General features: G+C 38.0%; 1 protein-coding gene across 1 annotated transcript in view; it reads right to left on the reverse strand.

Annotated features, from left to right (window-relative positions):
* Positions 1 to 8,649: 8,649 nt before the first annotated feature.
* prkx (protein kinase X-linked) overlaps positions 8,650 to 15,623 on the reverse strand; it is a 57,758-nt gene continuing 50,784 nt past the window's right edge. Inside the window, exons 6-8 of the mRNA XM_036563559.1 lie at positions 14,905 to 14,962; positions 12,606 to 12,683; positions 8,650 to 10,645 (exon numbers count right to left, since the gene is read on the reverse strand). Coding sequence (XP_036419452.1) covers positions 10,520 to 10,645; positions 12,606 to 12,683; positions 14,905 to 14,962 — 262 coding nt within the window. The 3' untranslated portion in view covers positions 8,650 to 10,519. The remainder of the gene's footprint in view (positions 10,646 to 12,605; positions 12,684 to 14,904; positions 14,963 to 15,623) is intronic.

Here is a 15,623-nt window from a genome sequence, read left to right on the forward strand (position 1 = left end):
TATATCGTTAAACAGGTTCAAATAGAACTTGCTGTAACATGTTGTGACATAACAGTGTTTTGAAACATGTGAGAGCTAGCCAGCCTAAAGTGCAGCCTCCACATGGTGGGGTTAGCTTACAACTAAGCTGCATTTAGTCAAAAACAAAGATTAGGTCATTTTGAAAACTCAACATTCTCCAGTAATGTAATCTGTTGTGGCCATTAACATGAAATCAGAATAAGTGGAGTGTTAGTGCTGTATTTACACTCAGTTATAATTTCAGCTCAGATCAATTGTTCTTTAAGCAGTTATTCTCAATATTGAATTTTTAAGGGAAATGTATGACAAGAGTTGGAGTAAAATAACCCTAACACAAACTGTGCATTGGAAAAGATGAGCTATAGTCTCTAAGGCCTGGTTCATACCTGGGGCAAATTCAGTCTCAAAACTTATGTACTGTTTTGCTACGGTTTCCAGGTGAAATGATGTTTCATCAAAACAGTATGAAACCGTGTGCAACAGACTTTGAGGTACTCGTTTGATGGGTGTGTCACGTCAGCAACGACGTGTATACAAACCCTGCTGTATTAAAAAGACAGTGCGCACAATAGTTGCTAATAAAATCCTTTACAAATACAGCCACTGCAGCTTGATGTATGCAACAATTGAAGACCTTAGAAGATGTATTTTGAAGCATTAAACATGTATTTAAACCCTTTTCATAAAGCTTTGAAAATTCCTCAAGAAGAACTTTTGAAAAAAATTCAGCCCTGCCACTAACATCCATCTTGATTGGTCTAATCATAAGTGGTCAGTGAGCAGTGAGACCCCCCCCAGTATGTTAAATTGTGAAAATAAAGAGTAATTTACAGTAATTTTGCATCAAAATGTGCAGAAGTGTGTTCTCTGTAAAGGATTGTTTGCAGAGTTTTATCAACAAAATGTCATTTGACCAAGAGCGCCCAAACTTTTGCATATGACGGTTTAGCTGTTCACACCTGGCATTTCCATGTGCCTTGAATGCATCTCGAGGGACCGCTTAAGATCAGATTTCATGGTTGGTTGGTGGGTACCATGCATGTTTACAACGTTAGTCTCTTGCTATGTTTTTTGTCAAACTAAAAAGTCCCATGAGTCATTGTTCATATGGGCTGTTACAAATGTTGAAACTGCATGAATAGCTAACCCAAATTGTAAACAAATGGTAGAGGAGTCAAAGAAAGAAGCTACACTGCAGCTTTCGTCTCTGCTGTGATGTAGCAGCTGATTAGACAGCCTTTTATTGCTGTATGGGACACGTTGGGATGCTTTGCTATTCACAGTACTGTTATGTGGTTATATATGTGCCCTAATCACCTCCAGAAGTCGTCTGAGTGATCAAATGTGAGATGCATGCATAAGAATGTCTTCAAATATAACAATCGCATTTCAGCTGCAAATCTTTTAAGGCCAAAATATGACTTAATGCGTCTTAATATAAGAATCAGATGTATATGTAAGAGTCAGACTTGCATGTGCTGAAGCATAAGAATCAGAAATGCGTGTCCTCCCTAAACTGTCCCTGAGGGATGATTTGACTGGCGACACTCGTCTTTGTTTTCAGCAGCCGGTTGTGTTAGGTTAAGCTTTAATCTCATTGGGTCAATGGCTGGGGAATGAGAGAAGATGCTGAAGAGAAAGCATGAGATCATTGGCAGGAAAAAACAGGGCGAATGCATGACTTAGTTGCAGATGCGCTTCTGCCTCATCTGTTCAACTTAACTTTAGTAGGCAGCAATAAAATGGACAGAGACTTCCTCCCATTCAGTTTTACAGTCTGAGAAAGATGATATAATGTCCAGTATTCTTTTCCAACTCAAATAATTGGCCATTTGTCCTTGACTGTCCATGGCTGTCTCGTAAAATCGAAAGAATATGCTTAAGTAGATAAAATGCAGTGCTTCTATCTGCAGGACAGCCCTACCCACCCTGAAGAAGCATGGAAGTCATGTGATTCCACATGAAATATGCTAACACTTTACTCAAACGCTGCTACATAACATTAACATTACCATGCCGTAAACGTGTCATGGCAGATGTCATATGCTGTCATGAGTTGACAGTTTATGTCCAGTAATATAACAGTTTTATGTCACTATTACTGATAATTGTCATGTAAGATACCATAATGTTTGATGTCATGACAGCTAATATAATAGTAACAGCTAATAGTAACAAGACATTGTTACAGTACTGAACAATATCTGTTATGACAACTTACGACAGCTTATAAATGCAATGACATGTTTATGGCATGGCATCAATATTATGTAGCAGGGTTTGATTAAAGTGTTGCCTAAAAAGTATAGCATTCTTTGAAATAAAGGGTCCTAAATGGTTCTTGGTCATATGGTTCTATGAAAAAAGTCTACAAACTTTATGTGGTACTTTACTGTAAAACTCTTCACACTTACACATCTGAATTACAAAAAAACGGTGTTTAAAGAACCATCCATTGAAAGAGAGCCAAAGGTTCTGTGAACCAAAACTTTAAAATTGTTCTTCAAGAGCGCTTTAGTAAAAGCAATGGTTCTACATAGAATCATAAGTGCTCAAAGTAATGCATAAATGGTTCTTTGCATGGTCAAATGGTTCTCTATGGTGGAAAACCAGTTGTATATGGTTCTTCACAGCACCAAAAAGAGATCCAGTACCGTTATGAGTCAAATGACCATTTTTCAGTACTTTATAGAATGAGGCGTGTATGGTTTTACTCCAATCTGACACCTTTAATTTTAACAATGTACATCAACAGAGTTTCATGTTTGTCAGTAATAATGTTGATGTTGTGTATTTAACTCATGTGGAAACGATACATTTAAATCAAGTAACTTAAGCGTATTACTTTCTAATTCGCATGGAGCAGCTGCTGAAAGAAATAAAACAAAGGGATGTCATTTCCCATAGAGTATGACATTAGGCCGAGGCAGGCCCAAATCTGCTTTAAACAACTTCTGTTTTCTCCTACGAGGCAAGACACCAAACCTCCGATGGCGACTCCCTTCCAAAACTAACTCAAGGTGGATTTCAGTTAAAAAAAGAACACGGTGCAGCTGTACTGGCTGCTCTGGACTGAATAAATGCAATATACAGCTGAGGACACAACTGAATAAAGTAACTAGGCCAAAGCACCCCACCCATACATGCTTTCTTTATAAAGAATGGACAGTGTTTTCCATAAATGTCAAATCAGTTCAATATATTCCACAAAATCCAAGGAGCGCAAAGTCTTTTTTCGTTTTTTTTTGCTTTCCGCTGATGGTCAGATATGGGTAGAGTAGCTTAAATCCACACTGAAGAAAAAATGTTAGCAATAGCAAAAAGAAGGAGAAGTTATCAAAAGAGCACTGTGTTTCCTACAGCACTGCAGTGGATCTTCAGCCAGCATCTATCAGCACAGGAGATAAAGTTTGTTGTGCGCAAGTCTATTTTTGGGATCTTTTTGGTTCAAATCTTTACCTTACTGGTCCCTAAAAGACCAAATTTTATTTGAAGGCTACCTACATAGAGACTTAATGACACATGCATAAGCATTCAATAACAATAAGTTGACATACGTTGACACAAAACTGTTAAATGCCATTTTAAATATTTATATTTTTATAACAGTAATATTATAGGTTCTTTGTAATTATGCACAGATCATTATCAATTTTAAAGGCATTATAGTGAATCTTGACACTGTTACTACATGTTTATAAGTCATAATTAATTATAGCTCCTTATTAGAGCCTTATGAAGCATTATTAGAGTTTATACACATGCTTACAAAGCACTGCTACCAAGTTACAAAGAGTTTTAAGTACATTTATAATGGTTTATGAAAACAGCCTTCCTAGAAATGCTCAAGTATTACTTTTAAAATATCTGATTTAGTGCTTATGCATGCGTTATGTAAGTGGCCTTCAAATAAAGTGTTACCAAACTGGATGCATTTTGAGTTGCAGTGCACTATATTTTCTGCAGGAGCATCATAGGATCCATCTATTTGTCTTCATTTACCAAAAAATCCAAGAACAATAAAAAACAAAACAGCACTTCAGATATGATAATTGGCTCTCAATGTTTACCTAAAACAGCCTGCAAAAAGCCAGCTGATGTTTACAACTTAAGTCAGAGAAACAGAGGAACATACTGTATTGGAATGAGTTCTTTTCTGTGTATTAAGAGCAATAGGTTCTGCTGAGAGGCTCCATTTCCTTCTTTTCTCCCTGTGGGTGTGGCAGTGTGTGTGTGATCACAAGCCTCTTTGAAGATATCTCACTTTAAGCCTTTAAGTGCTTTGGAAAGAGCAGCAAACCTGTCATTTATAGGGTGTCGACTAATAGGCCTTTTTTTTTTCAACAGAGGTGTTTTTGTTGACCTGTGGCACTCGTTCTCCCTCTTTTGCGGCCTTCAGAAGGTGAGGGGTTAATGGAAGTGTGTGTGTGTTTGTGTCGAGTCGCATTAGGCCCTTTAATTGTGTTAGACTCGTGTCCCAATTACAAGGTAGGAAGCCAGCACAGGATGCAACAGGAGAAAAAAAAAAGATGCCGAGTTCCTAAAACCCTGCATTGAATAAAGCTTATAGTTATAAAGGGAGAAAGAGTTCATTTCTGCTTTAGACATTAAAGATCTCCCTTGTTCTTCAATCATCTGCAAATTCACTTTCTTATAAGTTTATTTCCAAACACAGCAGCAAACTGTGGAGTAAAGTGCATCAGATACTGCTGACCTTGTAACATCTGTCAAAACATCCTCTGCTATTACATAAATGTCATCAGGATTCAATAAAGCAGAGGCCAGGTCAGAAAAAACAACTTCTGTAGGCCAGCCATCAGAATCAAACAGGTTGCTAGGAGGGGCCCTTGCAGAGTGACCAGAGATCATCCTCTGACTTTTCTAATGTCCTAGCCCTGCTCCTGGAGAACTTCCCACCAGACTTTCCGATCCTGATCTTCAGGAGCATCTCACAAACAGATATAATCTATTAAAGGCCACTTATCATGGAAAACTGAATTTTCCCTGCCTTCCTTTTTCAAATAATCTGTTATGCATTGTTTTAAAACATACCACTTACTCCCCAGTCCATACAGTCCATATATGGACACTAAGTTGCAAAAACAGCTTGGTTTGAATTCATTCTTTATTGAATGTCCTGAAAGTGTATTTACCTCTATGCGCCTGTTCAGCCTATAGCAGTGTAGCTCCGCCCATCCATGGTGATTTTTTTCAGGCACAATACAGGGTAGCCAGTCAGAACAAAGGTCATTTACATATATTAGCCATAAAGGCAAAGGAACACAATCAGCCTGTTTAATTCTAAGGGATAAAAAGGCTGGAAAATAGTCAAGTAAAAAATTAATTATGACTAAAAAATTAATTAAAACACAAGAATTATGTAGGACGTGAACTCTTTAAAGGAACACCCAGGTGTTTTTTTAACCCAATCTCTATCTGCTGCATGTGAAGCCATGGACAGTCATTTGACATTTTCTTGTATTAAGGAAAGAACAGAAAACCCCCTTCACTCGAAAAAACACTTCTTAATACAAACAAAATGTGTCAGCAAATTATACAACGGTTTGAGAATAACATAACAATTCAATGAGTAATTGCAAGCATTAGGTATCTCACCTTCTACAATGCATGATAACTAAACGGCTGAGCCCAAACCCTGAAAAACTGCCCCAGACCATTATCCCTCCTCCACCAAACTGTTGGTGCTATGCATTCCACTAGGCAGCACTCTCCTGGCATCCGCCAAACCCAGATTCACCCATCAGACTTCCAGATAGTAAAGCATGACTTATCACCCCAGAGAGCACATTTCCACTGCTCCAGAGTCCAGTGGCGGTGTGCTTTACACCCCTCCAGCCGACGCTTGGCATTGCGCAGTGATCTTAGGCTTGTGCGCAGACGCTCAGCAATGAAAACTCCTGAAGCAGAGTTGTTGTGCTGATGTTGCTTCCAGAAAACAAGGATAGACAATTTTTTGTGAGATTTGCTACTTTGTGCGTTTGCATGGTCTAACACTTCAAGGCCGAACTGTTGTTGCTTCTAGACGCTTCCATTTCACAATAACAGCGCTTACAGTTGACTGGGGAAGATCTTTCAGGGCAGAAACGGCATCCTATAACATTACCACATTTAAAGTCACTGAGCATGTCAGTATGATCCATTCAATGTTTGCTCATGGAGATTTTTTTTGGAGTGATAATTTCAAGGACTACCTCTGTCACAAGCTGAGATTTGCAGAAGGGCTAGAGGTCCTAGATCAGCATATTGTGAAAGGTCAACTCGTAGGCTACTTTCAGTGTGATGACAGAATAAGACAGCTGTGACAGCATCATTCAGCACCCCTGCAGGTCAGGGTTAATGGTTTAGCGCTCAGTTTTATGCACCGGTAAAGGAGGTGCTTTGTCTAGCTGATGATTTATAGACGGTAAAACACCTACGTAATAGTTCATACGTAATAGCGTAGCTGGTTTATAACATTGTGTTGGAACTTTGGGCGTGTACACATACCTGGACACCAGCCCACACTTATGTCATGTAACGAGGAGGTCATTTTCACCTCAGAGGATCTATGCAACGTTGTGTACACAATATTTATGCTTTCCTGTCATGTGAGGGAAAACAGTGTAGGACTAGAGCTTTAAAAGCGTTTCAGCACGCACTCGCCCACTTTCCTGTCAGCCTGACAGGGCGACCTCAGAGCTATTTATGATCATAGGGGAACCATTAACTTACAATTAGACCCTCACAGTTTCATGTTTTTCTAACTGGCCTGAAGCCCATTACATTGTTTGAACAGCACCCGTTAGCTCTACAAGGATCGAAGGGAGGTGGGGAAAGTTATGTTTGGAGACCAGCAGGGGGTGAATCAAATGTCCATGAAAAAGCACATTGAGTAGTACAAGGCTTGTGCCACATTAGTAGACAGGCTCATTCGTCCATATCTGCATGAGACAGAGAAGAAATGTAATGCTAATTTGTTATTCACTTTTAAAAATAGAGATGTCAAGAAGGGCTTTTTTGGAGTGATGCCTTCGGATAACCACATTTGGGTACTTACAATGGATGGTTTTAGAACGAATAACGAGATGTGAAGGACCTCCACATTCATGTCCATGACAGGAATTACCTACAAAACTATTTTTATGGGTACTGGTGGCTCTTAAATCCTTATATTTTACATAAAAACTTGCAGAAAGAAAGAAAAAAAAACAGAAAAAGCCAAACATTATTAGAAGTATTTTTAATAAAAAATACTAATCGGCAATAGATCCTGATATATTTAGTACTATATATTCCCAGTCAAAACGGCTATATTATTAAAGTTTTAGAGAAAATAGGACTCCTAACAACCTGACAACAAGACCTGGTAGACCACCAAAACTGTCCCAATCGGCTTTCATCTTCGAGAAAGAGGAGAAAATCAAGCTCCACTCTTACTAAAGATCTGAAAAAATCCACAAGTTTCCTGATGCTGAAAAATGAACAACTGGTACTTAATGGCCATTTTGACCAGTACTGTCAACAGTACAGTAGGTTCAGGGCAGTGTCAAAAGAAAGCTCATTATTGCTCTGATACTTCTCTGTAAGATGGCTGTGATAGTTCTAAAGCCTCTTAATACTGCCCTGAATCAAGTCTTTCAGGGATTTTGGTCAGATGCCAACATGCTGACAGAAGTGCCCAGAGGTACCATCATGACAGCCAAGCAGCTAAGAAACTCTCTTACTCAAGTAGAAGCTTGTTGGCTCTGTAGATGACAAAGAAACAACATCTAGCTGTAAAATCTGATACATCTGAAATTTCTACCCAAAATCTAACATGTTTAGATTGGAAAAAAAGCAATGCAAGAATACCAGAGCTCTGTTCACATAAAATTTATTTTTAGCTCCCATAACAGCAGATAATACTGCACTTGCACCACTTTAAATACACTGTCAAAGTTTCGAAGAAGGCAATCTAAGGAAACTACTAAAGAACAGAATAAAAGGCATTATTAAAGTTGAGTATAAAATTTTCCTATATTGGACTTTCAGGTCATTAAGTTCACAGAACTTCAGTTTTCATTGTAGCAAAAGAACAAAGTAAAACACAGTTTTTCTTTTCAGAATAGGCAAAGTATACATTTAAAATTAAAAAAATTAAAACCACACACTTTCACACTTTTTACCCTAGCACACAAATGTTGATAACTAACTAACACACACCACGTAAATCAGCAGTCACACTAGTAATTTGCAGTATGTGTCAACTTGCGAAAATGGCATGACCAAGGCTGGACCAAAAGATTGCCGCCATGCTGGAGCAGTTAGGAAGCTAGCTAACTTGCTAACCAACTAACACACAAGAAAAAAAGGCAAAACACAGAAATAAATATAATTAAAGTGGATAAGTCGATACCTGTGAAAGAATTTACTCTGTTTTGCTGAGTTGTAGCAAAATAAGTGTAGATAACTGGTGTGGTTGGCGGCAGTGGGGTGACAGGTGAGTGCAGCAGCGTTTAGCCATGCAGCTAACTTAGCAGTTAGCAGGCTGGCTATCTTACCTACCATCAAGAGTAAAACACAAAGGTATACACAAGTATACTGGATAATTACATACTGTGATACTGATGCAAAATGCAGCCCAGGTATACAACTAACATGGTTGGCGACCTTGGGGTGACAGGTATGTGCAGCAGCACTTAGCCTAGCAGCTAACCTAGCAGCTACCAAGCTGGCTATCTTGCCAACTGTAAAATGTAAAAGCACAATACTACCTCATACAGTCTCCTGAGTGACTCTCTCTTTTACGTGTTTATTTATAGCCCATAGACAAGAAACGTTAAAAAGCATTTCTTCCATTTTGGATCTTCATCACTGCTACATGAAGCCCCTTCCTGTAGCCAAAGCAGTAGCACAACTGGTTGAGGGCATGTGAAAGTTCACCAAAGTTGAACTTGATGCCAAGTTTTACATGCAAAATTTATTCACTACAGAAGTCTGCAATGCAAAACTGCTCATGTCTGTGAACTCTATTAAAATTAATGCACTTTTGTTCACAAAATTTCGCTGGCAAAAAGCTAGTGTGACTGGGACTCGAGACAACAAATGCTTTTTTTAAAAACATGAAATTAAATTATTTTTTTTGCTGCAGTTCCAGCCCCCCTATATCATGCAAAACATATTAATAATGATCTTCATAAGTGCATGGGAACTATTTTTTTTTTCAAAGGTATTATATTGTAAGTTTTGTAATTGTTTTGCCTCATATTGCTACACTTCTGAAATTGACAGCGCATTAACAAAGTTCTTACCTGCAGCTAAAACAAGAATTTGCATAATTTTTGCACGTTGTAGCTGTCACAGTTATGACTTTCCAAAACTGGATCCAAAAGCAGATTAATAAATATGAAGCGTAAACTTCAGCAGACATGATCTGTCTTTTGTCCTTTGATATATCCTGTAAAAACACTTTGACTGCACCAATTGCTTTAAACACACCAGTACCATGTTTTTTAAAAAGACGATTTACACATCCTAATATAAGGCCACCTTAGGCAAGTGCTGAAAGTTCATTTACGTACATGCACTCAAGGTTGATTAGAAAGTATTTACAGTAGGACATGACAAGGACACAACTTTATGACTAGAAGGTTAGAAAGCCTAAGGGTGCAGAAAACCTCAAGGTAAACAAAGTTTGTGTTCAAGATTCCAGTTATCGTGTATCTTAAAGCACCAAGTCACAACTTATTTTAAACTCAAATTAAAATCCTCAATCCTTGACCATTTGTTTGAAAGCTGAGGCAGATTTGGTACAGTTACCTCTAGTAAGGTTCCATGCCCATAGTGACAAAGCCTTTAATTACTTAAGAGCAAATAATTACCTGTAACGAACAGTCTGAGACCTGTACTCAAAGTAACATTTAACATGTAACGCTTTGGGTTTTCTGGCTTTTGGTCTGAGACACTGGAGGCATCTATGACTACATGACTTCATATCAACTTATACAACACGCTCCATGTCCCAACCTTTAAATTCCAGATAGCTTATCAATAAATAAATGACATCAGACTGCTAGTTTGTAGTGTGCTCTTCTCGGCTTTGCAGCAACATAAAAACATAAAGTCTCCTGGGTACCGAGGAACATAAATCCACTTTTCTGAGGTAATCAAAGATGTTGTATTGATCCAGCAAAAGGAACCATAAAAAAAACAAACATTATTGCAGATATGCACGTTACAAAAACAAAAAGTCATTTTTGGTGCAGGATCCATTTTTGCATAAGAAAAGTAGGCCCCAAGAAATAGAAGTAAAGGGAATGGAGTTTTCTTCTCTATACAGTTGATCTTCATGATGATGGTTACTACCTCAAACACGATCTCAGATCTTTCTCCATAACATCAGTCCAGAGGGGAGAGAAGCACAGGCACAGACTGGCCCCCATTTAGGAACGAATAAATGGATGTCCTATTCTGACAGCCACTTTTTTCTTCCTTACGTTTTTCCATTTAAAAAGTTCTTTCAGAAATTCTTGAAAATCTCTAGATCCTTTGGCGGCACCGGAGTGTCCTTCTTCCATTCGTCTTCAGGGTAGGTGTCAAAGTTAGATGTGTCACCTTCGTGAGACACCTTAGGAATTATGGGTGGCTTTGAGGAGAAAGAGAAAAAAAAGAGCAAGACATTAAGACATTAAAGAGAGAACACTGACAAAATTGTAACACATGGCTTCTGTAATTATGCCACCACAGAAACCGCCACAGCGTGCTGGAAACTATCTGGGCCAATATCCAGGCTCTATAAAGATAAAAGGATTTTAAAAGGAATGGCACGATAGTCAACATGTAGCATTATCAAGCATGTTGAGCTGCATATTATTATTATTTTAGTGTTCTACTGAATTAGTTTAAACTGTGGCCCCAAGACATAAATCCATTAACTGAGATGGTAATAAGCTACATATATACAAAATCATCATTTATAAGGTACTTTCGATTGGGAGGTTGCTGTCCCAAACCCTTACCCTAAAACCAAAAAAAATGTAAAAATAATACTTACATTTTTTATTGATTTATTTTTCTATTTTTTTATTCCTTTTAAAGTGCAGTTGAATGATTTAGCTTTAATTAGTTAGCAGGATAGAGTCCATCTAGATATCTTATTTCAGCTTGGTTATGTTTAATGGCCTATAGATCAGTGGATAGGCTAGCAATCAAGATTGGTTTATACCACAGGGTTTCACAATGGTTGTACGATATGTTTGTGTTTTGCATGATGAGTATTGTAGTAAGAGAATATTGATGACTGAAAACATGAAAATATACAAACATTGTGAATTCTGTAAAACTAATAAGGCTAAGGGATGCAATTATGTGCTACAGAATACTGCAGAATGCAACAAATAACATATTGAATTCTAATTTTAGGTCAGAATGGCTTTTTAATGGCTTCCCTGTTTTATTGTTTTCTAAAAAAACATTTTTTGGAACATTTGAAAGGCAATGTATATATTTTGAGATGAACCGTTCAGCGTTTTTGGGGCTGATACCGATCGCCTTTCAGCAATAGTCAATACCGATTGAGAGTAGGGCTGGACTGTTAAGGTCTATTCACACCAAATAAGATTTTTTTTGGACAAAACAGATGCAATTTTAATGTAGTGGGAACTTCACACCAAGTCTGAAGTGTTCTTCTGTCTAAACACTCTGAAAACTTCAAGAGTTCCGCTGCCATCCTAACACATGTTCGTTTGGGTTGCAACCATGACAATGGAGCTCTGATTTTAACCCATCAGTACAACCCAGGAACTCCAGCAGGCTCTGATTAAAATTACTCAGCGTCGCAGTCCGTCAGTTTTGGACTCATTAATATACATGTTCATTTTCAAAACTTGCGTTTTTTCGTCCTTAAAAATCAGACTGTAAAAAAACAGACTGTAAATAGGTCTTCACTCCTATAGTCAAAAGTCAAGAGGTCTGTATTTCCATCTAGTGATTGAACAAGGAACTGCAGAGTCCTGTGACTAAGGAGGATTGCTGATCAACCAAAAATATCCAGCTAACAGCATCCTGTGGGCAGCACCCTGTGACTACTGATGAAGGATCAGAGGACGACCAACACAACCTGTGCAGCAAAAGATGAGCAATCGTCTCTGACTTTACATCTATAAGGGTGGATGTAGAGTGGACAGTGCGTGGATACAGTGTTTGAAAACTCCAGCAGCACTGCTGTGCCTGATCTACTCGTACAAGCACAACACACACTAACACACCACCACCATGTCAGTGTCTCTGCAGTGCTGGGAATGATCCACCACCCAAATAACAGATATCAGATAAAAGGGGGTGTACTAATTGAATTGGCCAGTCCATATATATATATTATATATATATATATATATATATATATAATAATATATATATATATATATATAAACATTCAGCTATTAAGGGTAGTACTGAAAGATTCACGATGATCTACAACAATAGTGTTATATTATCTTTATAAAAACAGTTTAATTATATAACCGTGCCATATGGTTTCATATGACTACAAGACTTTACAACAGAGGAAAATGAAATTAGAAAATTAAGAGAGAGGCCATATTTACCTTGAGTCTTCTATTCGGAACTGCCTCCCAATCTACAGACTTGAACCACCTGTGCTTTTTCACGTCTTCTGCTCCATTCTACAAGATAAAAAGGACACGAAAAAGCAGCCCATCACTGACTTTGAAGTAATGGATAAAGGCAGGAAGAAAACTGACAATTGAAACTGAACTGTGAAATATGGAATCAATAAAAGGACTTCTCCCTTTCACACTAAATCAGCCTTTATGTCCGTATGGGATCATAGCCGAATATAAAGTGATAACAATGGACTTTCGCAAGATTCAAGAACGCAGGGTGAAATCATGAACAATGGGTGTAAATTCCTCCAACATGCTCTTTCATCTTCACAATGTCACCCAAAGCCAAAGAGTAGGAAAAGATGTGCAGGCAGACTGCCCACAACAGAAAAATAAAACCTGTATGTCATTAAATCATGTAGAACTTCCATGATGCCTTCTTTGTTTCAACTAACTTCAAATAAAGAAAATAAGGGGAAATTAAAGATTTGGCAGCAATACATGAACACCGAAGTTCTTTGGGGAAACCATATTTGTGATGTGCAGAGAGAGCAAAAGAAAAAAGGTAAAATCAACACTTGCTGTGAATAATCACCTATGAGCTTATTACCATAACTACAGTTGATGGGAAAACGGAAAATGATGCCCAGACATATCCATTCACGCACTCCTCAGGACAGATGACATCACCACAGTAGTATGTAACATATTACAAAAACAGAGAAACCAAGCACACTGCTGCCATCGCATCAAATGCTAATTTGTAAAATATCCTCTATTAAAGTACAATTTAAAACATTGCTTCCATTAGATGGAGAACTGTGGCTGGCAACGTTCACCAAAGCTGGCAAGTGCTACCATTTTCCCAGCTACTATTTTCCCTTCTGACCTGATCACTTCAGCTGAGAGACAGAAGCCTAAACATTGTGAGAGATGGGTGATTTTCAGAGACTCTCTCAACTAATCTTTCCATAGATATGTTCACTTCTCATTTTGGTAATTAAGAAGACCTTTCCTAAGCAGCTAGACCAGGATCACATTTCTTTCCAGGCATACTGTTTGAAAGCATGCTGGGACCCTTTTTAGAGCTTAAGCTGTTGCGGGAATGACATTTTTCCATATTTTATAACAGTAGTTCAGCTAAACAAATGGTTGATACTGATGATAAATTAGCACTCGGCGCTATTATTGTCTATACCCGTATACCAGTATTAGTTTCACACAGCAATATTGATTTTCAATTTTAGCAGTATTGACAGAAAAAACGTAGTTAACTGCAATACACAGCAATACAAGTGATGTGTGATTCATATCATTTTAATAGAACAGTTCAAAATACATAAAAACTAAACTAATTTTCTTTCTGGAAATGTGGTCTCTGTCAAAGTTACTGTTTAAGGTTCCCTTTGGGGTAATTTTAAGGCTTGTAAAATAGAACAAAACAGTTCCAATGTTTCAGTTCAAAAGCTATGTCAGGTTTGTAGAACATTCTGTTAACACTGAATATGAGTCAAAATCTTTATTAAAGCTAACTTAAATACCATGTCCAAAAGTTTGAAGACACCTGCTCATTCAACATTTCTTCTGAAATCAGGGGGATTGACAGGGAGTTTGTTTCTCCTTTGCTACAGTAACAGACTCTGCTTTTCTGGGAAGGATTAACATCAAATGTTGGAACTTTACTGTGAGGATTTGATTGTATTCAGTCCCAAGAGCATTAGTGAGGTCAGGTACTTATGTTGAATGATCACAAAGGCAACACCAACTCACACCAAAGGTATCAGATGGAGCTCCATCACTCCCGAGAATGCCGCCCAAAGCTGGGGGGCTTTATACCTGTCTAGCTGACACTTGGCATTGGGCATGGTGGCCTTAGGGTATCCAGTCTTATAGTCAAAGGGTTTAGTGGGGCTGCAGGTTTTCATTCCAATAAGGCAGAAGCACACATGAGCAATTGTTTGAAGGCTGAGAACAATTCAATCCTGTGTGCTCCCACTTGTTTGGCATGAAAACTTGCAGCAACATTGGCCCTTTGTGGATAAGATTGGACACTCCAGGCCTTAGGATCATGTGCAACTGCTCCAGAGTGTCCCATTCTATTGCCACTGCTTTTCTATGGAGATTATACAAGTTGTGTGTGCACAGTTGCAATGAGCGCATCTGAGTTCATTGATTAAAAAAAGTTTCTAGAGAATTTTCTCTATTCTCTATTCTGTGGGGTTGTTATTGTACTCAAATGAGATAAGGTCAGCTGACTGTGAAAGAATAATGCCATGCTTACCTTCATGTTCCCAAGTCTTCTTGCCCGGTCAATTACCAGAAATTTCTTGATGAGATCCCTGAAAGGACAAACACAACAACAGAAAGGACTCAAGCTTCCTAGGGATGCATGATCAAAATCGGCCAAGATCAGAAACAGCAAATTTTTACTCCAAACACGCATTTGGCAATTAGCCAATTTATTATTTTTTATTATTGTTGATCTGTGTTGCAAAGTTACGGAATAACAATGAATAACGCAAGTTCCCTCATGCTGTATTTGAATGCTGCTGCTTCACCTATATGGCAGAATGTTGTAGTATATTCATATGAGTCATTGTGATAAATAGTTGCCTCTTACTTTCAATGTAGCATAACTCATTTTTTTCTTAGCTAATTTAAAATGCACATTAAAATGCCCATACCCTATATTTTTCTTATTTGTATCTTTTTTTTTTGAGGTCCACTTATAATGTTTGTGTGGGTTTATGTATCAAAAAAAGACCATTTTCCTCTTTTATTCCATTATAATTAAACAGTCTGTTTTTGTGTCTGTGCCAGTATTAACAGTATTTGCTGGCCATAATCTTTGGGCCTTCAGACGGCAGTGCATTAAAAACAGACATGATTCTGTAGTGGAAATTACTGCATGGGCTCAGAAACACTTCTGAAAACCACTGTCTGTGAAAATAGTTTTTTGCTGCATCCACAAATGCTAATTAAAACTCTTAAATGCAAAGA

This window comes from Colossoma macropomum, unplaced genomic scaffold (genome assembly GCF_904425465.1).
Source record: "Colossoma macropomum unplaced genomic scaffold, Colossoma_macropomum, whole genome shotgun sequence".
Classification (NCBI taxonomy): Eukaryota; Metazoa; Chordata; class Actinopteri; order Characiformes; family Serrasalmidae; genus Colossoma; species Colossoma macropomum.